The sequence below is a fragment of the Eublepharis macularius genome, chromosome 13, assembly GCF_028583425.1.
Source record: "Eublepharis macularius isolate TG4126 chromosome 13, MPM_Emac_v1.0, whole genome shotgun sequence".
Lineage (NCBI taxonomy): Eukaryota > Metazoa > Chordata > Lepidosauria > Squamata > Eublepharidae > Eublepharis > Eublepharis macularius.
In genome coordinates, this window is record NC_072802.1 from 52784312 (window position 1) to 52807841 (window position 23530).

The following is a 23530-nucleotide window of genomic DNA, read 5'->3' on the forward strand; positions in this document are numbered from 1 at the left end:
ATAATGGCTCACAAGAAGAAGAAGAAATCATAAAAGGTAACAATGAAAAATGTAAAACGGGAAAAGATGCAGATCAAAATGTAAAACTAGAGATAAGATTCTTACTAAAGGATGTTCCAAAATTTAAAATTTTAATTGGCACTGGAAGGCCATGAGCGAGGGAGCCAAATGCGACTCTTCTCTCCTGGGTAAGCAGGGAATGTTGTTCTTTCCCCCACTGCAGCCAATCTCCATGTGCTCAGAACTGAACCAGCAAAGCGTGGGCATTCCGTGAAAGCCCCTGCCCAGGGCAGCCGTCTCTTTTGTGAAATCAGTTACTGAAAATGCATTCAGGGATATCTGTGGGGGCAACACTAGGGGTTTTACTTCGTATCAGGGACACTAGTATCTCTTTCTTTTCCTATTCATAAATTAAAGTCTAAAATAAAAGGAAAACCAGATTTTCTTTAATTAAAAAAAAAACAGCAAAGCACCTTAAAGACTAACAGATTTATTGTAGCATCAGTTTTCATGGACCAGAGCCCATTTTGACAAATGCATCTGTTGTTGTTTGTGTTATTAACGGCGCTGTCCGGATCAGAGTTAACATTCTTCTCAACCCATTGACTTCAGTAGACTGAGAAGGGTATGATTCTGCTCAGGATTGCACTGTAATGTTCCTCTAAAACTTGTTTTTAAAATTAAAAAAGAATAAGATTCTAGGTTTTATGATTGCTGGAAAGAAAGGCTGAGTTCAAAATTATGTACATCTCCGTGTACAGAGCAGCTGCAACTGTCACTGTCTCTCTGCCCCGTGTTTGCCGCTCTCCTCCCAACTTGTAAAATATGTAACTCTGCAGGAGTTAATGTGATCTGTCCACCTCACCAGGGTTTAACTTCATCACCTGTTTTCAGCGCCAGCATTAAATGTTGGAGTGGATCTGAGCATGTGCAGAGTGTCTCCTGTTCACACGCACGCACCTCAGCAATTAGGGATGACTGTCTTGAGCATACAGCACTGGAGTAGCCTTGAACTCCAGCAGCTGGCACTGCAGAGCCCAGTCATCTGCCCTTGTGGACTGGGCCAAATCAACGTGGTCTTTTGTTGTTGTGTTCTCCTCCCAGGTGCTGGGATCACAAGAGAGGCCTCTGCTGTGGTCCCTCGAGCACAAACTGTTGGGCCCATACCAGAGTATGGAGAAAGCTGATAATTTTTCAGGGCACTGCAAGGGATGGGATAATGGCAGGGCTTCCCTCGGTGCCAGCCAGGCTCCCACAAGTCATGACTCAGCAGTCCAAATGTGCTTTTCATTTGTGGCTCGAACACTTGAAGATGCCTTCAGACTATTCACCTTTTAAGGTCAGCATTGTCTCCACTGACTGGCAGCAGATCAGTTGGTTTCCAGGGGTCTTTCATGTCATCTGCTGTCCACTCCTTTGAATTCATGTTGCTGAGGATTGAACCTGGGACCTTCTGCCCCACAAAACAAGGGCTCTCTCCATTGACCCACGGCTCCAACCTCATGGCTTCCCCAATTCCAGCAAACTTCTTGAGATGGGGAGCAAAATCAGATTTCAGGACCCCCTTGTTACCCTGGCTGATGGGTCACAAGCTGGACCTTTCATCATAGGGGTTTTAGGGTTTTAAAGCTCTTGTCAAGGTGGCTAAGAGACAGCTGCAAATCCCAATGCTCCTGGTTCAAACCTCACCACTGTCCTGAAGGGCCGAGGAGGCGGCAGGGAAGCTGCTACTTTTTCTAAGCCTCACCTCTCCTATCTTCAGAAGTTCTTTGGCAGGCAGGCAGGCCCATGAGAAAAGGATTTCTTTACTTTAAAATATTTGTATCTCATCTTTCCATAAAAGATGTCTTGTGTCCTGCATATCTGTTCCATTAGTGGGGGAGTTTCCCTGGTACACGGCTTGTTTCCTCATGGCAGAGGTTCTTGCAATAGGTGAAGCCTTTCTGTGCTATGGCAAAGCAACACTATTAGGAGAACGAATTCATAGGATCCAATTCAATATTGTTGTTATTGTCCATGTTTATTGTATTATTCTTCAAACTGAAATACCCATAAAGTCATTGAAGGAAAATGACTCTATTTTGAAATATTCCATACAGCTATTCCAGCAATTAAGAAGTCCATATTTGTTGAAAATTAACTGAAGAGTTCCTGTATTTTCAAAAAAGCTTCCATAAGTTTGTTTGTATTTATTCATTTAAAATATTGATATACCCACCTTTCTCCTGGATACATGGCAGGTATCTTTGCAATGTCCAAAATCTTATTGAACTATTCTTGAATTGTAGGCACAGATGATTTTTCCCAGTATTTCGTCCAAACTACATCAGCAGTTAATAATAGGTTTGTTATTAAAAACTTGATAGTAAGCTGGATGCCCCCATAGATATAGCGCAGTAGAATATTGCCACTATAGCAGCAGCAGTTCAGGATAAACGACCAATTGGAAATAGCAGCATAAATCAAAATATTTATTTGACTTCATTCACAATCCACTTTTCTCTCCAGGGGGAATCCAAAGTGACTGTGAGTATTCTCACCTTCTCCACTTTGTCCTCACAACAACCCTGTGAGGCATTTTAGAGTGTGTGTCTGGCCCAAGGCCACCCATTAATCTTTCATGGCAGCATCTGCTTCTCACAGATCCTAATCCGATACTCTAACCACTACACCATGCTCTGGAGGCTCCCATCAGCAGCAGAGCAGACAGATCAGATGAATTCTGGCAGTCTTTTGATGTAAACAAAACAAAGTCAGCGGGACAGAGTCCTAAGCTTATATCCTGCCTTTCACCCATCCTCAAACTCAAGGTGGTATCCATAGGGTTTTCAGGACATCTTCCATCCACACTCACATCTGTTCAGCTCCAACAAATTTACAGCATCATGTTTCCTTTTGATCCTGTTTTGGAGGCGATCAAAGATAGGGCAGTGCCAAGTGAATGTCTCTTCCACAATGGTGCCACTACACAAAAGGCCTCTTTCCCCAGTTAGGGTGTTTTGATTTGGGCATGTTAGTCCCCAGGCTGTCTCAGTTACATGGCCTCATTACACATCTTCCTCCTGAGCTTGCTGAGCATTTTCCCTCTATGAAGGTGTATGTTGAAATGATCTCCCTACATAGAAGCCCAAGTGCCATTTGAGTCTCTACAATCCTCATTTTGGGTGGAGATGCTCACTCTTCAGCTTCATATCACTGCATTAGTATGTTGGGTAATAAGAAGCTTCTTTGGATGTACACAAATTTACTGGAACAATTCCATCTGTGCTTGGAGCCGAATGCTTTCCAAGGGAAACAGCCAGCTTTTCTAAAAATGGGGGAGGGGAGTGCTCAATTATTTTTTCCTTTAGCGGTTGTAATGATGACCTCTTTCACCTCAAAGTAGACCATTCCTCTCAAAAACTGTCAAGACTTGTAGTAATTGTAATTAATTTCTGTCATCTCACAGGAGATTTTGGCTGCATATTGTATCAAGGTATTGCTTGGTGTGACCTGAGAGTAGCAGGCTGGAGACCCAAGTTCAGCCTCCTCTCTGGCTATAAAAGCTTGAGCAAGTCATGACTGCTTGCTTAGATCACAAGATCTCAAAAGATCAAAAGAGGGGGGGAAATCACAGAGGATTTCTTCTGCACAGCAAGGGAAGCCCTTCCCAGTCCCCAGGGCTTTTTTTCTGGGAAAAGAGGTGGTGGAACTTAGTGGGTTGCCCTCGGAGAAAATGGTCACATGGCTGGTGGCCCCGCCTCCTGATCTCCAGACAGAGGGGACTTTAATGCCAAGCGGCACGGAGGGCAATCTCAACTCCCCTCTGTCTGGAGATCAGGGGGCGGGGCCACCAGCCATGTGACCATTTTCAAGAGGTTCCGGAACTCCATTCCCCCGCGTTCACCCTGAAAAAAAGCCCTGCTAGTCCCTACAAATATCCAGTATTACAGGGGCTTGAGCAAGCGTTTCATGGCTGCACCGTTCAGTTAATAAATGGTTGGATTGCTCTTTCCGCTTTGGCTCTTTCCTGCTTCCCTTCCCTGAAGAGGAGAAGAGGAAGCACAAGAAGAAGCACTTGGTTCAGAGTCCTAACTCTTACTTGACGGATATGAACTGTCCAGGTTGCTGCAAAATCACCACGGTGTTTTTTCTGACATGTTCAGGCGGCGGTTCTCTGTGTCTGCTGCTCAACTGTTCTGTGTCAGCCCACTGGAGGAAAGGCCAGGTTGACAGAAGGGTGCTCCTTCAGGCGAAAGCAACACTGAATTAAGCAGGATGGGTGGGGCTAGGCACACAGTCACCGATTCAAGCGCTGAAGGCTCAGGAGCGCTGCTGATCAGTGGATGCGAGGAACATGGGCTGCGGCTGTGACTCTGTCTTGAGGCTCCAGCTGCTAGCTATGGAATATGAGGAGGAAAGGTAGATCGCCCTCCTTGTAGATCACCCATTTGATCCAATAAATTTTAGATTAAAATAAAATAAAAATGGTTCAATTCAATACATTAAAATATCTTGGTGGATTAAAATGTGTTCCTCCCTTCTTATACAGCATTTATTAAAGCTAAATTAGTTTTGATGTAAGCATTTGAAAAGCCATTTGTGGCAGGCATCTTAGAGGCATCCCTCCTTTTTCTATCTAATTTCTTCCACCTTCCCAAAGAATTCAAGAAGACAGCATACATAATTGGTGCTCCATTTTATCCTGGCAACAATGTCGTGAGCTGAGCGAGACTGAGAAAGTGAGTGGCCCAAGTCTTATTCAGCGAGCAGGGCATTGTCAGAAACTGAAGTTGGATCCCCCTAGCCTGCAGTGTAAGACCTCTGTGCATCATCTAAAAACAAAGTACTGTTTTTGCTGTTCAAAACTGTTGTTTAAATCTGAAAAAAATTATATATCTATTAATCAATTAAGCAAACTCAGAGAATTAAATTATTTATTCACTTACAAAATTTATATCCTGCCTTTTCTGTGATATAAGGAGCTCAGAGGTGGGTAAAAATTAAAAACAGCATTATAAAAGAAAGATCACAAACCCAGTTAAAACCAAAAACTGAAATACACATGTAAGGACGCAGAAACAGCAATCGGGAAGGAGGGGCCACTGAGGGAATGCCAGACCAAAGGAAGAAGTCTGCACCTGCTAGAAGAAGACAGTGATGGAAGGCGACAGATGAATATCCCTGAGGAAGGAGTTAACTGACTAAAATGTCTTTAATAGAGTTCAAGTCATAGTTAACCATTAAATGGCTGTCTCAGGTTTCCCTTTAGAGAGAGTTCTATAACTAGCAGGGCTTTTTTTCAGGGGGAACGCGGGGGAACGGAGTTCCAAAACCTCTTGAAAATGGTCACATGGCTGGTGGCCCCGCCCCCTGATCTCCAGACAGAGGGGAGTTTAGATTGCCCTCCCCGCTCCAGCGCGGAGGGCAATGTAAACTCCCCTCTGACTGGAGATCAGGGGGCGGGGCCATCAGCCATGTGACCATTTTCTCCAAGGGCAACCCACTGAGTTCTGCCACCTCTTTTTCCAGAAAAAAGCCCTGATAACTAGTATAACAACATTCGATTTGTATACCGCCCTTCAGGATAACTTAGCGTCCACTCAGAGCAGTTTACAAAGTATGTTATTATTTTCCCCACAACAATAATCACCCTGTCAGGTGGGTGGGGCTGAGAGAGCTAGAAGCTGTGACTGACCCAAGGTCACCCAGCTAATGAATGACTATTACTAAGCAGACAGACCGAACTGTGGTGCTGCGCCTGGAAGGCCCCATTCTGATCCCCCACAAACCTAATTTCAGAGAATGGATACTTAGACCAAGGCTTCTTTTGTAGACCTCAAATTCATCTGACGAAGAGAGCTTTTGCTACATTTACTATTTTGCTACTACAGACTAACATGGCTAACTCCTCTGGATCTATGACCTATAAATATGCTGGATCCAGCCACAAGTGCTTTGCAGCTTTTGGAAAACAGTGTCACAACAACCAGTGACAATACGCCACATTTTCCTGGAGGAAGAAATAAATACAGCACACTTCATACAGCACAGTTTTGCAGTATTGTGCACTCATAAATCAAATTCCAAAAAAGCGGGACATTTTAAGAGCATTTGGAGGAGTTATTTTTCATAAAGTAACCATTATGTATCATATTATTGCAAGGTGAATATAGTTGCTTGCTTGCTTTTTGTTTTAGGAAATGGATCTGAGTATTTCACATACCTCCCTAGTACAGAGAGGCCCATTTAGGCAAATTCTGTATAAATACTAAAACAGGATGCAGGTGCCTTTGGGGCCTGAAAATGTCGCTGTCAAATGTACTGTTTTTTCTTGAGGGTAAAACTGAGGGGAGGCTGAGGTTTGCCTTTTGGAACCCAAAGGGACTTTGCAGATGCTGATTGGCTGTTTGTCACAAACCACCCTCCCTGGTGCAATTTCTCAGCTTAAAAACCAACAGTTGTGAGGAAAAATATCAGGTGTAGTATGGTTGTTTAAATATCTCTGATAAATCACTGTCTCTTTTTTGTCTGCTTTTCCTGATGGAGTATGCCTAATTAAAATGTTGTTAGTGTGAGGTGCTAGAATTGTTTTTCTTCAAGGTTCAGTCTCAGCCCCCTTCCTTAGGTCTCTAGCAGGAAAAAAAAATGGGAGGCGGATGCCCCATGTCTCTTTTGCACATGCATATAAACACACGCGCATGAACTTTAAGCCCCATGAGGTGTGCTGTCTGCCACTTCGCAGGCTACAGCTGCTGATGTTTATTTTGCTCTTTCGAAAACAGATTGTAAGACAATTTTTTTTGTAGTGTATCTTGAAGCCAAAGAACAACCACCCTCTTGGTGTTGAAAACAATGAAGAACAGACTACAGCAGAGTCAATGAATACGGCAGACAGCAAATTTATTTATTTTGAAAAATTATATCCCCACACTGCCAGCTCTTCACAAGACGGCTCATGGTCATAAAAATATAATATAATAAAAAGGCAAGAGTATATTAAAAAAAAACCCACATCAATAAAAACAGCTCTCAGTTAAAAGCGTGGTTGGAAAGGGATGTTTTACCCTGGCACAGAAAGCAAGGTGGGTTATTCAATGAATCTCCATAAGTGGGAGGCCATTACAGAAAATACCCGGATCCTGATGACATACTCCCTTATGCTTCTACAGATAGGAGCACATGTCTTATTCTAGTTGTCAGGCAGAATAATATGGAAAAAGGCTAAGTCCCAGCCTATTTTGGTCCGTAAAACAAATGATTAAAACAAATGATTAATGGCTTGAATTGGGCCTAGAAGCAAAAAGACAGCCACTGTTTTTTCCCCAAATTGTTGTGATATGTTCTTTGTTGCCAGCCACAGTCTCGGATAGTAATCTAACAGCTTCATTTTTGTATCAAATGAAGCGGATGAAGCTTTTTGCAACTGTGAAACCTTCTGCCTTGAGTCATTGAGGGAGGAGACCAGGGTTTTTTTTCAGCTGGAACATGGTGGAATGGGCATGGAGGGCAATCTAAACTCCCCTCTGTCTCGAGATCAGGGGGCAGGGCCACCGGCCATGTGACCATTTTTGCCAAGGGCAATTTAAACTTTAAAAAACTCCCCCCCCTCCCCATTACAGCTGACCCAAAGTGACATCATTGTGAGGGCCTGGGAGCGTGCGCCCACTTTGCGCATGCACATGTGGTACCAGTGGCACCACCTCCCACCAGGAGTTGCCCCCTGTGCTGGCAACCCACTGAGTTCCACCACCTCTTTTCCCAGAAAAAAAGCCCTGGAGGAGACCATTGTTGTAAGGATAGCAGTGTGAGTGACAGGTATCCCTCAGTGTTCCTCCTTGGAAATCTCTGAGATGAAAGCTAGCTTCCCTTGTGGTCTTTGGGAGATATGTTTCCAGACATCTTTTTAAAAGACAGGTCTTGAGTGAGAACAGAGAGCAAATTTTAAAGCAGTAGTCATCAGTGGGCTCAGCTGGCTGGCTGGTTTGTTCCATTTTGCATTTTATGCTACATTTTAAGATTTTAAAAAATTATTTGTGTTTTAGTGCTTTATCCTCTTAAACTCTTTGGGGCTAAATAGAGGGATATAAGTTTTAGAAATAAAATGTTAATTGTTACATGATCTAAGTAATAAAAATAGAAAGAAAATGATAAGAAAAACCCAACATGAAAGAACAACTATGTTAATTTCTCATTGTTGTCAAAGATTAAATAGCCTTCTGGTAGCTGTAAAAATCCTACCCCCAAGTGGATTAAACAACAGTTATTTTTGTAGATATACCCTGATATTATATCACTCATATTTTACAAGCTTTACTTCTCAGACCTCATTGAGGAACCTTTGAGAAAAAAGTGGAGTAATTTCAAAAGTTTAGCAAGGAGGGGTTTTTAAAACATTTTTCATAGTGTCCAGAAATTCTACCCTTTTGGAAATTGGTCATTCAATTTAATGAAATGATGGCGTGTAATATACCCCTTGATCCAAAAGTTATTCTGTTGGGATATATACAAAGTCACATCCTCCTTTCTCATGTACAATTTGGTCTTGTGTTTATTTAGCAATAGCATCAAAATGGGAAAAGTCCAGGGCTTTTTTCCAGCAGGAACGCGGTGGAACGGAGTTCCGGAACCTCTTGAAAATAGTAACTTGCTTGGTGGCCCCGCCCCCTGATCTCCAGACAGAGGGGAGTTTAGATTGCCCTTCGCGCTGCTCAGCGGCACGGAGGGCAATCTAAACTCCCCTCTGTCTGGAGGTCAGGGGGCAGGGCCACCAGCCATGTGACCATTTTCTCCTAGGGCAACCCACTGAGTTCCGCCACCTCTTTTCCCAGAAAAAAAGCCCTGGAAAAGTTAGAATCTGTCTTGAAAAGTGAACGGTTCCACTGTGTGCAGAATGCTGCTTTATTAATTAAAGTGTCATCAGAAACCCTAGAGAAATAATTTTTAGTGTTCATATTTATTGTGTGTTAGGTATTTATAATGTTTTGGAATAACAAGGTAAGAGTGGAGAAAGTATTTCCGTATACAATTGTATGTATAAGAGTATTTATAATACCTCTTTTGTTCTGTAATTGGCAGTATGAAATATGTTATGTTATACATGTTGTGTTTGTATTTTGTGTTAATTTTGAACAAATATTTTTTTAAACGTTTAACAAGTGGTTAATATCCAACTAGAAATAGGGTGCATAGACAAGTGCATAATTTCAACAATGACCCTGCTTTGGATGCTCAGTCCCACCACATTTCTAACATGCACTCAGTGCGACACTAAGAACACTTTCCTGGGACTAAGCCCCATTGAACAGATCAGAGTAAAATTCTGAGTAGACCAGCTTAGGGCTGCTCTTACATTCTCTTCTTCCATGAATCAACCTCCAGAAGAACCTGTTGTTATGCCTTGGGGGCAGAAGCTGGATTTGTGTAGTGCTGGAGCAACTCCCTTGGTGCTGTTTTCAAAGTATAAAGGGTCATTTAGCCTTAAAAAGCAACTGTAGATGGATATGGGGAAGATCTGCATTGGGGCTGTGATTCTGAGGGGGTTAACTCGTTCTATCAAAACCTGCCCTCCCTTGGTTTGTTTTTCCCCAGAAGAGAAAAAGACAGGTAAGAGAGAATTCCTGTCTTTTTTCCTCTCCCATAGCTAAAAGCAGCTGTGGAGGGGGGCAGTTTTTATTGTGGAAATGGTATAAGTGGAAAGAGCCCGTTTGCCAGCAGTGCAACGCGGATCAATATTGATGTTCCTCCTTACCCTCCTGCTGCTGTTTTTTAAAGACTACATACCTGGGGAATCTGATTACAGATCCCCATCTTAATGTGATGTTTGGCTCCAGAAACAGGTTGCTGGATTAGATGGATTGGTCTGATCCAGCACAGCCACTCTTATGTTCTGATGATTAATTGTATGAGTTTTAGCCAATTAATTTATGGATTGATTTTTGTGCATGAGTCAGACCTATTGTTGTGAAGCAAAAAGCAAGCTTTCTTTGGTTATCAAATGATGCATTTGTGCATTTTGGAAAACAGTGTATGTGTTTGTGTGTGTAAAGAGTTAACCCTCCCATGCCCAGCACCTTAGGAATTCCCTCCTGTGTGAGACACAAGGGGGAAACCTCTTCTAAGATGCCATTTGAAGTTTAAAAATTATATTTGTAGTAAAACATTTATAAACATTCCTTTCTCCCAGATAACTGGAACCCAAGGCAGGTTGTTATTACTTCTTTAAAAGAAACATTTTAAAAAATCCATTATTCTGATGAATCGGCAGCATTTTTTTAGCCTAACCAGGTATTCAGTTAAATGTTGTTGCCTGTATCATTATAATTTCTGTACCAGTAGCGCAAATTCCATGTGGAGAAAAAAAAAACCTGGTTTCCATTGCCTTGTATATTTTTCCGGCCATCACATTTTCCATTCACTTTCAGTCATGGAATGGAACAGGGAATTGTATCAGGATCCGTTGTAACCAATACCCTATCGCCCCCATGACTGTTGTCCCCTATATCCTGTGAGCCATAATTTATAAATAGTCCCCAAACTCTTCCTCATGTGATTACATTTCCTAAAGTTCCACAGCAAGAGGGGATAATCATTAAACTGTTAGAAGTTTGTGAATTCAATATGCCCTCGATTTCTTCCTTATTGGACTTCTCTTTGCTGTACAAAAAATTAATGGTATTAGATAGAAAACGTCCTGTGGCTTAAAGGCCAAACTAGATGAGACAGGCATCATTTTGTTGGAGTGCATTCCCACCAGGTAACTCTTTTTAACTGGGCCTTGGGGCCTGATTCTGGTCAGGATCACCACAGCGCAGGGAGAGGAGAGACTCCTGCCTCCTCCCACCCATGTTGTTTTTCTGACCCAATATGGCACCAGGGGGAGTATGGGCAAATAATGCCCCCCAGTGCTGTTTCAGTTTGGAAAAATGGCATGGGGGGGAAGGCAGGAACCCCTCCCCCCATGCTGTGGTGGTCCCAACCAGAATCAGGCCATACAGCATACTTAAAAGGGGAACTCACTTCTACAAAATGATGGGGGCATCCCTGAGGGTACTGTATTGTCAGTTTGGCCCTAAGATTATGTGAGCTGGTGGGGTATAGAGTTTGGAGGAGACATCCTCAGCCTTCTTAAGGCTGGGGGCATTTTGGAATTTTGAGGTGCCACCACAAAATGGTTGCCATGAGGGAAGGAACTGCTTACAGAATGTCTGATATGGGAGCCTGGTCGACTCACAAAACATTGAGATGTTTCAGAAATTGTTGGGAAGATCCAAGCAGAGCACCCTGTTATGATGGGGCAGGTATTTCCATATGAACACTCTCTCTTTTTTTTTTTTAATAAAATTTTTATTGGAATTAGAATCATATAATTACATATTACAATCAATTCCCATTTCCCAATTTCTAACCCCCTCCCTTTCCCCCCTTTTCTTTTGACTTCCAACAGTTTTCCAACCCTTTGTCCCTTTTCTCTTACTCATTTTAAATTCATCTATCTAACAAACCTGTATTTTCCCTTTAATCTAAGCAATAATTCTTTAACTATTTTTAATACTCTATACCTTATCTTATCTTTAAGTCCCTTCTTCCACATTAGACAAACAATTTGTCCCTTTTTAACATAATTTCGTAGTTTCCTGGTTTCAGATATTTCTATAAGCCTTATACCATATAACCCATACATTTATATAAGTCAACCAATTTGACTTATATCCCGTATATTACTTTATATAACTATCATCAAAAGTTATCAATCAATTTGATCCATATATTTCTTCAGGTAGACTTATTCAGTTTAACATGTTACACGTTTATACCAGAAACCTTATTAATTAGTCGGTCCTTATAGTTAATTATTTTCTATCCATATTCTATATGTTTTTCTATATATAACAATCTAACAAAATAGCTGCTTAGACATTTTCATTTCTCTCTCTACCCTCCGGTAAAGTCACCCCCCTCTACATTTCGTCATATTTCAGTAATTCTCGAACTGCCACAGTTCTCTTCCCACCTCCCATTTCTTCAGCACATATTGCTTCAGCTTCCCCCAATCTGTGTTGAACTGTCCTGGGTCCAGATTTCTCAATTTTCTTGTCATTTTGTCCATTTCAGCCATATACAGCAATTTGTAAGTCCAATCCTCAATAGTTGGCACTTCTTGTACTTTCCATTTTTGCGCATACAAAAGTCTGGCCGCTGCTGTCATGTAAAATAACAATGTTCTATGTTGGGCTGGAATGTTCTCCATTCCCAAGTTCAGTAGCAGGAGTTCTGGGTTCTTATTAATTTGAAATTGTAGAATCTCACTTATTACTTTTATTATTTCTCCCCAGTACTGCCTGGCTACCTCACACGTCCACCACATATGATACAGAGAGCCCTCATGTTTTTTACATTTCCAGCATTTATTAGAAGTGTTCAAATTCCCTAGCGCAATCTTCTTTGGTGTCATGTACCAACGATAGATCATTTTGTAAATGTTCTCTTTGATATTAGTACACATTGTAATCCTCATTGTGTTTTTCCACAAGTATTCCCATGCCTCCATTGTTATCTCTTTATTAAAATTTATGGCCCACTTCACCATTTGTACTTTGACTATTTCATCTTCAGTATACCATTTCAACAGTACTTGATATACCTTGGAAATTTCCTTCTTATCCTCTTTCAAAAGTGTCTGCTCTAGTTCCGAATTCTCTGTTCTTATGCCTCCCTTTGCACAATCCGAATTGTAGAGATCTCTGATCTGCCTGTACTGGAACCAATCGTAATTGGGAGATAACTTGTCCTGCGTCTTTATTTTAAGTTTAGAAGATTCTATTCGGGTTATCTCCTTATATGTTAAACACTGTTGCTCAGTATAGACAGCTCTCGGATCTATTACTTCATATGGAACTACCCACATGGGGGTTCCTTCTTGTAGGAAGTCTCTATACTTCTTCCAGGTTGCATATAGGCTTTTCCGTATATAATGGTGTAGGAACATAGAGTTCACTTTTACTTTGTCATACCATAGGTATACATGCCATCCAAATATTTTTTTGTATCCCTCTAGGGCCAATAATTTCTTATTCTTCAACGTCATCCAATCTTTCAGCCACACTAGGCAAATTGCGTCATAGTAAAGTCTTAAATTGGGTAGTTGCATTCCGCCTCTTTGCTTTGCATCTTGTAAAACTTTCATTTTCACTCGAGGCTTCTTGCCTGCCCAAACAAAATCTGATATTTTCCTCTGCCATTTTTCAAATTGCTTAGAGTCTCGGATAATTGGTATTGTCTGTAACAAAAACATTACTCTTGGTAACACATTCATTTTAACTGCTGCAATCCTTCCCAGCCATGACAAATTCAATCTATTCCATTTGATCAAATTTTGCTCAATCTGAGTCCATAATTTTTCATAATTGTTTTTGAATAGATCTATATTCTTTGCAGTCAGTTCAATTCCCAAATATTTCACCTTAGTTGTTACTTCACAATCCATTATTTCCATTAACAGTTGTTGTTTTTGCTTAGTCATATTTTTACATAATATCTTTGACTTCTTTTTGTTGATATAAAACCCTGCCAGATCTCCAAACTCTTTAATCTTCTCTATCAATTTTGGCATATTCTCCATTGGATCTTCCACAATTAACATTATGTCGTCCGCAAATGCTCTAATTTTATAGGAAAAGTCCTTTATTTTTATTCCGCGGATTTCTTCATCTTGTCGTATTTGTATCATCAAAATCTCCAGTACCAAAATGAATAGCAGCGGAGACAACGGGCAACCTTGTCTTGTTCCTTTACTTATAGTCAATTTCTTGGTGGTCTCGTCATTGACCACAATTGCTGCATTCTGGTCTCTATAAATTTCTTTAACTGCTCTTATGAATTTTTCTCCCATTTGTAGCTTTTCCATAGTGGCAAACATAAAGTCCCAGTTCAAGTTGTCAAACACTTTCTCTGCATCAACAAAGAAGAAACCAACCTCTTTGTCACAACGCTTATCATAATACTCAATAGCATTAATCACTGTCCTTAAATTGTCTCTGATTTGCCTACCAGGTAAAAAACCTGCTTGTTCCTCTTCAATAATTTCCGAAAGCCACCCCTTCACTCTCTCTGCCAGTATCTTCGCAAAGATTTTGTAGTCATTGTTAAGTAAGGATATAGGCCTGTAATTTTTCACATTAGTCGGATCTTGGCCCTCTTTAGGGATCAGTGAAATGTTGGCCTCCTTCCAGGTATCTGGAATCTGTTGATCCTTTAATACTCCATTGATCACTTCTTTTAGGAATGGTACCAGTTCATTGGCCATTGTCTTATAAAATTTAGCTGTAAGTCCATCTGGCCCTGGTGCCTTTCCCAAATTTGTTGATTGTGTTGCCATTTTTATTTCCTCATCCGTTACTTCATTGTTCAGTCTGTCTCTCCACGCTTCCGAAATTACTGGGAGCTTCATTTTCTCCAAATATGTCGCTATTAATTCTTTATTGACCTCTTTCTTATTATACAATTTAGCATAAAATTTATAGAAGGCTCTGCTAATGGATGCCTGTTCCAAATACGTTTTATCATCTTCACATATTTTGTTTATTATTTTCTTTTCCTTTCTCTTTTTCAATTGCCATGCCAAATATTTCCCGGGTTTGTTTGCACCTTCAAACCCTTTTTGCTTTAGTCTTTTAAGATTCCACTCCAGTTCTTTATTGCTCATTGCTGTTAGCTGTTCTTGTAGTATTTTAATGTCCTGATAAATTTTCTTTTTCCCCGGTCTCTTCTTTAACTGTATTTCTTTGGCTTTTATTTTTTCCATAATCCCCTGTCTCTTCTCCTCTTTCTTTTTTCTGGCTCTTCCATTTAAATCCATTAGTATGCCCCTAATTACCGCCTTGTAAGTATCCCAAACCTTGTTGGTTGGTACTTCTTTATTCATGTTATATTGTATGAAGAACTTTGTTTCTCTTCTAAGCATCTCCATATTCTCTCCCTCTTGAAGTAAGTCCTCGTTTATTCTCCATCCTTTCCTTTTGCTCCTTCTCCCCAATTTCCACATAATTGGATTATGATCCGAGCCTACCATCGGCATTATTTCCACTTCCTTAGTCCATAACGCTAAGTCTTTTGAGGCCCAGATCATATCAATTCTCGATAATGTAAAGTGTCTTGCGGAGTAAAACGTAAATTGTCTACTTTTCGGATTTTGTCTTCTCCATACATCTTCTAAAGTTTCCTGTTGTATCAGTTCAAAAAACAACTTTGGTAGCAATCCTCTTTTCTTTTGTGCAGTTGATGACTTTTTGTCTAACTCCAGATTCGTCACTCCATTGAAGTCTCCAGCAAGTATTATCTGATTATATGAAAGTTCATCTAGTTGCTTCCTTAGGTCCTCAAAGAAGCTTTCTTTTGCTCCATTAGGTGCATAAATTCCAACTACCAGCACTTTCTTTAAATTCCATACGCATTCCACTGCTATAAATCTGGCTTCCACATCTTTCATTACAAACTTTGGCTGCAGTTCCTCTTTAATGTAAAGCACTACTCCTCTTTTTTTCTTATTAGAGGCCGCTGCAAAATCATTGCCCAATTTTTTAAATTTTAAATACTTTACATCTTGTTTTCGAATATGGGTCTCTTGCAAACAAACAATATCACATTTTTGTTTTAATAGCCAGTGAAAAATGCTTTTTCTCTTGTTCGGTGAATTAAGTCCATTTACATTCCAAGATATAACTTTACACTCCATAATCATAATCTTGTTGCTGGTAAGTCCTTTTCATTGTCTCTTATAAATCGCTCCATCTCTCGTTCCGATCTGATGCGTCTTTTGGCCCCTCCAAATTCAAAGGACACTCCCTCTGGTAGTTCCCATCTGTACCTGATTTTCATGTCCTTCAAAATCTGAATCAGCGCCTTATATTTTTTCCGGTCCAATAACACCGATCTGGGTATTTCCTTCATAATGATAATCGTCTTGCCGTCAATCTCCAATGGATCTTGAAACTGTTTAGTCACAATCTTCTCTTTCATATTTCGGGTCGTAAATTGCACAATCACATCTCTTGGTAGTTTCCTCTGGGTCGCAATTCTTGAATTTACACGATATACCACGTCCAGGATAGCCACAACTTCCTCCTCCTCCTTCCCCAGGTATTCAGCTAACACCTCCGTCATGTGTTCTTGCGCTGTTTTTCCTTCCACTTCCGGCAAGCCGCGAAATCTTAGCTGCTTCTCCATGTGTTTGCTTTCCGCAACCGCCATTCTCCCCTTCATCAGCCTTATCTCTGTTTGTTGCATGTCAGTTAAATTCTCCACCGCGCCTTCTACTGCTTTAACTCTCTGCTGTGTTCCTTGCAGTTCATTTTGCATTATTTCCATACCTTTCTTTACTTCTGACAGCTCACTTTTCACTGTCTGTTTAAGCTCTTTGATCAGCTCCGGTTTAATGTCCTTAAGTTCTTTGATCACTTCTAAGAGTTTTTTGTCTAGATTCTCTATTGCTGATTGCCACTCTTTTTTCGACATCGTGGGGCTTGCCTTGGCTCGCTCCCACGAGTCCGCCCTCTTCCTTAACTCCGTGGCGTGAAATTAAGCGTCTTTTTATTTTTTAATTTAAATATCCCAGTCTTTTTGCAAAGAAAAAACTTTTAAAGAATCCAAAATGTCGGGCGTCTTTTCTCTATGGTTCTTCTATGGTTTTTGTAATTCAAAATGGCTTACTTCCTCTTCCGCTGAAGCCGCGGCTTTTCCCCTTTCAAAGATGGCGATTCCCTTCTTCCTGCCCTCCGGCAGGGGCCGCTTCTCTCCAGCAACTCTATTGTTATTACGTACTTCCTGTTTCCTGACTTCCCGCAGTAGCTCTCGCGATGGCAGAATTTTCTCACAGCTCCATAACCGCAAGTATTCAAAACAATAGTCCTAATTCTTTAATAACTTCTTTAAACTTAGTCTTTTTTCTATTTCGACTCTTGCCGAGTCTTCTCCCCGTTATAATTAGCCTGTTGCAGTTTTAAAATCAACTTTTAATCTTCTTTACTTTTAACAATCTGTCCCGTATCAGGAGATAGTGATCTTTACCTTCCCATTCACTTTCCGTGGGTTGTAATCACTGTTTCAATCTTCGTTTCTCCTCCACTCCTCTTTCCCCTGTTGAAGCTTGGGTACGTAGGTCTTATGCCAACCGCATTGGCCCCGAAACTGCCGCAGAGATCTTTGCCGACCTGTCACAGGGTGGGACCTCAAGGGTCGTGAGGGGGCCCGTCGCGTAGAGCCCCCCCTCGCCCGAGATCAACGCGCCCTGAGGTCTTGAGCGTTCTTTGCCTGCTCTCCGCCTGAGAGCAGTCGGCCGCGGGCTATTTTGCCCCCGCCGGCCGGTTAAAACGGCAGTCCGGTCAGCTCCGCAGTTGGAGCTGTGTCAGACCTCCATAAATCCCAAACCGGAAGTCTCCATATGAACACTCTCAAAGTCACCCGGTGAGCTGTATAGTTGAGCAGGAATGTGAAGCTGTATCTTTCCCATTGTGGCCCATGTTGGTTTATGATGATATATTAAGAGTGCTACAGAGAGCGCGGGAGAGCATTATGATCAAAACTAGCAACAAAGCCTGTTGTGTTTAACAATACAACGGGCTCTAGCTGGGCCTTGTGAGGGCATGCGGTGCCACACCAGCTCGATTTGGCCTCAAACGGGTGGAAATTGGACTGCAGAGCACAGGAGCACTTCAGGGTCCAGCACGTGGCCCCAGGAGCATTCTTGTGCACTGAACCGGCCCATACAGCTTAGGTTTTATGTAGTAGGATGTTTGTAGTCCACCTTTCTCACTAGGACTCAAGGCAGACTACCCGGTGTGGGTCAATACAGTCAATATCAAAGACCATTTCAATAAAACATGTAATACGTGTATCACATACAAGTTTGGGCAGATTTCAAAACCAGCAAGGATCCATGAAAGAGCTGAAGAAATGCTGAAACAGAACACAACTAATTCTATAGCTGATGTATTAAACAATACAGGAACTACCCAGTAGGATCATACTAAATAACAATAGTAGCAGAGTCTATGGCCCTTCAATTTTTAATGAGTTTTGTGGTTCCTCCCAGCCCCTTTACCCAGAGCTCCTCTGCTCGACTCCATGCAAGTCTCAAGCTCTGGCTGCCCCAGAGTCAGGGAGGGAAGCAGCCCCTTCCGCCTGTCCCTTCTGCAGCTGAGCTGTCATTGGGTCCCAGTATGGGGATGTACTAAAAGGAATGACACTGGAATTAATGGGAGCAGCTGGAAGACCTATTAAAGATAATGGTAGCCATGAATGCCCATTTACTTCCACAGGTTCCATTGAAATACATTACACGACAAAAAAAGTTCAAAAGAAAAGGTGGAATGGATTTTCCATAAAGGCCTCTGGGCCCAGATAGACGATTCTGGGACTGGAATGACAGCCTCCAGAGTGGAATAACAGCCTCTGGGAGTAGCAGAAGTGTTCTGATTGGAATGACAGCCGCCTGAATGGAATGACAACACCTGGGAGTAGCAAAAGCGGTCTGGGACTGGAATAATAGCCCACAGAGTGGAATGACAACCCCTGGGAGTATCAGAGGCATCCTGGGACTGGAATGACAGTCCTCCGAATGGAATGACAGCACCTGGGAGTAGCAGAAACATTCTTTGACTGGAACGACAGACCCTAGATTGTGGTGTATTTCAGTGGAGCCCATGCAAGTAAATTGGCATTTCTGGCTCCTCCCCAATGGGCCTTCAAGCCTCTCCCGTTATTTCCAATGGGCAATCTTGTCATTCCCTTTAGTACACACCTTCAGGTGGTGGCTGGGGATCACTCAGAATTACAGTGGATCTCCAGGCCATGGAGATCTGTTTCCCTGGAGAAAATGGCTATTTTATAAGGCAGACTATGCCATTATACTCTGCTGAGATCCCTCTTCTCCCCAAAACCCACTCTCTCCAGCCCCCCCCCCCCCAAATCTCCAGGAATTCTCCAACCTGGAGCTGGCAAGCCAATGGTCTGCTGGTGTGCTTGCAGGGTGCTTGGGGCTCTCTGCCTGCTTGGCTCCTGGCTGCTGGAGAGGGGTGCAGGGAGCATCGGCACTCCTAGGGGCCTCTGAGGAGGCTGCCATGGCAGCTGGAAGTCAAGGCGTGCTGCTGAGCCTTGCTGAGCCCTGCAAGTGTGCCTGTGCAGGAATAAAAAGTGCATCGTCTCGAACACACTCAATTATATAGTAAGATTTTTCACCTAGAACTGCTGCTCTGTGATACTGAAATACTTCCGCTATACTTTGAGCTCCTCTATGACACACACCCAGACTTGGCAGTTGAACCTCTGTATAAGTTAGTATAGGATGGTTAATTGGCAGATGTCAGTGAGAAGGTATTTCATCTGGTCCCTACCAAATTTTAATTTAAAAAGGCTACCAATTTTGCTGGTTGCTTTGCCTGTAAGAAACAGTGTTTTCAAATGACGTGCAAGGTGGAAAACATCCACACTTTAATGCTAGTATCTCTTCTTGCTTTTTGGTGGTGATGGTGTTTTTTTTGTGCTCAGCTCTGTTAGGAATAAGTCCTTGCTGTGAACTGGCACTAACTTTATTACACATTCTCTGACCATCCACATTTCCACACACTGGATCTAGCTATTTTAGGGCCTATAGCAGGAAATCCAAATGGCATCACTGTCCTGCCTACATGTATCTTATTATGCATCTTGCCTACGTGCGTGGTCCGGATTAAAACAAACCCAAACTGTATGCCGAACCTAAAGCTGTGTTTTCTAGATTATAAGAATGTATTTGGAAGTTAATACTTATAGAGCCAGCCTGCCGAATCAGTCTGTTAGTGAACCCAGCCCATCACAGCCTAGCCGAACCCATTAGCCATTCAGCCCATCACAGCCTATATATTTTGACGTTAATAAAGTTGCACAGAGTCAATCTGTCATCCTATCAGTCCAGTCCATCAGTAAGCCTAGCCCATCATAGCCTAGCCCAGCCTATCTGTCATTCTGTTATACAGCCCCACCCAGCCTATGTATTTTAAGATTAATTCTTACAGAGCCAATCAGGCAGCCTATCAGCCCAGTCCGGCAACGAACACAGTTCATCACAACCTAACCCAACCCATCAGTCATTCTTTCAGGCAAACAGCCCTGCTCAGTCTGGACATCAGGCAGGCAGGTTGCCTTTTGTGGTGTACTGGTTAGAGTGTTGGATTTGGACAGAACAGGATCTGATGCTCCCTGGATGACTTCGGTCCAATCATTCTCACTCAAGCTGTCCTACCTTACAGGGTTATTGTCAGGAAAAAATGGGATTGCCGTACCTCATGTATATCCGCTCCTTTGCCTCTTGGCAGGAAGGACAAGATATAAATGTGAGGAATGAAAAAGGACAAGTAACACAGAGCCATCAAGGTGGTTCATAAATAACTTCTAGTATATTTATTTTTAAAAAACTAAAAGCAGCAAAATAGTAAAAGCCATCCAGAAAAGATAACAAAATATGGGGGGGGGGGAAATAGCAGCTAAAATAATGTTGCTAACTCTGGGTTGAGAAATTCCTGTAGATTTGGGGCAGAGACCTCAGCAGGATACAATGCCATACAGTCCACCTGGCGAAGCTGCCATCTTCGCCAGCGGAACTGATTTCCCCGTTTCCCCCCACAGCTCTTTTGATGGTCAAAAGGGACCTCCCTTTTTCACCAATGGAAAAGCTGCTTGGATCCAACTCAATGCTTCTTTACACAATACACAATCAATTTACAGAACTCACTATCACAAAACACAGCGAAGGCCACCAGCTTAGATGCTATTAAATGGGAATATTAAACAAATTAGTGGAAGAGAGTTCTATCAACAGCTAGTAGTGAGCAAAGCTAAATAGAACTTCCATGATTAGATGCAGCGTACCTTTGTGTACCAGCTGCTAGGGTACAAACAATGGGAGTCGCTTGTTGCTTCTTGATAGCGAGCTTTACAGAGGCATCTTGGAGGCCATAGCTGGAAACAACATATTGGGCTTGACAGACCCTAAGCAAAGTGCTTCATATATTCTTAAGGCCAGTAATATAAGGTATCTTCATACACTCAAAAATAACAACAGAGCAAGGTTCAACAGTTTACACCTTGCGTCTGAAACAATCGTCATGCACATAGATATGGCCTGTCGATGGGCATGCTCCTGTGCTACCCAAGGGCTCAAATTGGCCCTTGAGAAGGGTAGGAGCATGCACACCACCAGGCGCAATAACATCACTTCCAGAAGTGATGTCATTGCACCTGCGTGTGCACAATAAAATACACACCCCGCCCTGGTAAGTGCCAGGTTCCCCACCACCACCACTACCAGGAGAGTAAGGAGATCTGGCAACCCTGCCTAAAAGACTGTCAACTCTGGGGAAATTTTTGGAGATTTGGGGGTAGAGCCTGGGAAGAGCAGAGTTTGGGGAGAGGAGATAACACAGTGGGGTATAATGCCATAGAGTCCACCCTCCAAAGCAGCCATTTTCTCCAAAGACATTGATCTCTGTATTCTGGAGAACAGTTGTAATTCTGGGAAATCTCCAGGCTCCTCCTGGAGGCTGGCAACCCTACCCCTACCCCTACCCCCCCCCCCCGCATGGCCCAGCAGAACCATTCCCACAAAAACCTCTGTGTCTGTTTGTCCAGCCCAATTAATTATCATAATTATAGTAATTAATCAGCCGCCTTCTGAGAGGCCTGGCAGAAGGGAAAAAATTGAATTAAGCGTGGGAGCTTTTGCCGAAACAGCAGTTCTGTTCCCCTGGAGAAGGAAGGCCTAGGGAGGTGCAAGGTAGTGGAAGGCCTAACGTTATCCCAACCCCCTCCTCCTTGGCCAGCTCTGCTGCACCAATGCCAAGAGAGAAATTTCTGCCTGTGTGCAGCTCTTCTGACCAAACCAACCATGATAGATGCTAAAGATTTTGTTAGCAACATGGGCATGTACCCAGCACGAGGTTAGTCAGGCATTGTGTAGCACTAGGGTTGCCAGCCTCTAGGTGGTAGCTGGAGATCTCCTGGAATTACAACTGATCTCCAGGCAACAAAGATCAGTTCCCCTGGAGAAAATGGCTGCTATGAAGGGTGAACTCTATGGCATTATACCCCACTGAGGCCCCTTCCCTCCCCAAACCCCACCCTCTCCAGGCTCTACCTCCCCCCCAAATCTCCAGGAATTTCCCAGCCTGGAGCTGGCAACCCTATGTAGCACTGGATGTGATATATTGACAAGTGACACACTGATGGCAGAATTCAGCTTGCTAAGAAGTTTTTAAAAAATAAACATATTTCTAGCTCATATGGACGCGAAAACAGTATTAAAAACATGTACATAACTCTTGGAGACATCTGAACAAGGGATTCCTGAATTAGATTTGCAGCAGCCAGAGGCTGGAATATCAGCATCCGACATAGCTCTTTATCCCACTCCATAATTAGTAGAAGTGGAATAAATTATGCAACAATTATCTGTATAATTGATAAGTATCCCAAGGGATCCAGCTTTTAACACAATCCCTTTAGTCTGTTTTGGTTTTCAAGAGCACTTCCCAATGATTAAGGTGACTGCAATGTTTTGCCATACTTTAAAGTGTTTTCTCTTTTAAAAAACAGTTTAAAAAAAACACGGAGTGTTTTTCTGCTGTTTTAACAACTTCACAGAGACTGCCTATGGTGTTTTGTATGTTAATGGAGAGCCAAAGTTGTGTAGTGGTTAGAGTGTCAGATTAGGATCTGGGAGAGCCTGGCTTGATTGTTCACTCTATCATGGTAGCTCACTGGGCAACCTTGCACTGGTTATAGACTCTCAGCCTAACTTACCTCACAGGGTTGTTGTGCAGATGAAATGGAGGGGAGGAGACCAAGGTAAACTGCTTTTTTTTCCTCATCGGGGAGAATGGCAGGGTATAAATGAAGTAAATAAATAATAAATAATATTAATAGACAAGCAACTCAGTTTCATAAAATAAAGAAACTGACCTAACCTAGGTCCCTAGTTCAATGTACAGCCTACTACTTAGCAGGGGGGGGGGCGGGGGGAATCTATCGTGTTTTAGAGGTTCTCTAAATAAATGAAGCTCCTGTGATAAAACTGTTCCTGAAATAACCCGCTTCATCAGAAAGAGGAGGGGGTTATCTTAGTACATACATATTTATGCATAATAGAGGATGGAGTTTTTATGTTAGTATGTACATATTCTTAATGATATAGCTAGAACTATAGCAGATCAGTTGCCAGATTTGACCAAGATGGGAGAAGATGTCTTCATACACAGAAACAGGGTTAGCCGAGCCCCGCAACTAGACGTGTCCCAAAGATAGTCTAGAGGCCTAGAATAGAATGATAGAGTCAGTTTGGTGTAGTGGTTAAGAGTGGCAGGACTCTAATCTGGATAGGGTTACCATTCCCCCGTTGGAGGTGGGGGATCTCCTGCTCCCACCCTTCCGCACCCCGTGCCCACTTACTTGGCTGGCAAGGGGGTGTGCTCCTCCAGCGTGCCCCCCCCGAGTGGCGGTGCATGCCCCGTGCCGCACCGCACGC

General features: G+C 42.5%; 2 protein-coding genes across 2 annotated transcripts in view; both read left to right on the forward strand.

Annotated features, from left to right (window-relative positions):
• Nucleotides 1–23530, forward strand: part of DTX1 (deltex E3 ubiquitin ligase 1) — a 68171-nt gene that overhangs the window by 770 nt on the left and 43871 nt on the right. The gene's annotated exons all lie outside the window — the stretch shown is intronic.
• Nucleotides 152–4247, forward strand: LOC129341291 (40S ribosomal protein S27-like). The gene is given in 3 exon segments (XM_054996413.1): nucleotides 152–188; nucleotides 3969–4132; nucleotides 4134–4247. Coding segments are annotated over 3 exon segments (315 nt in total).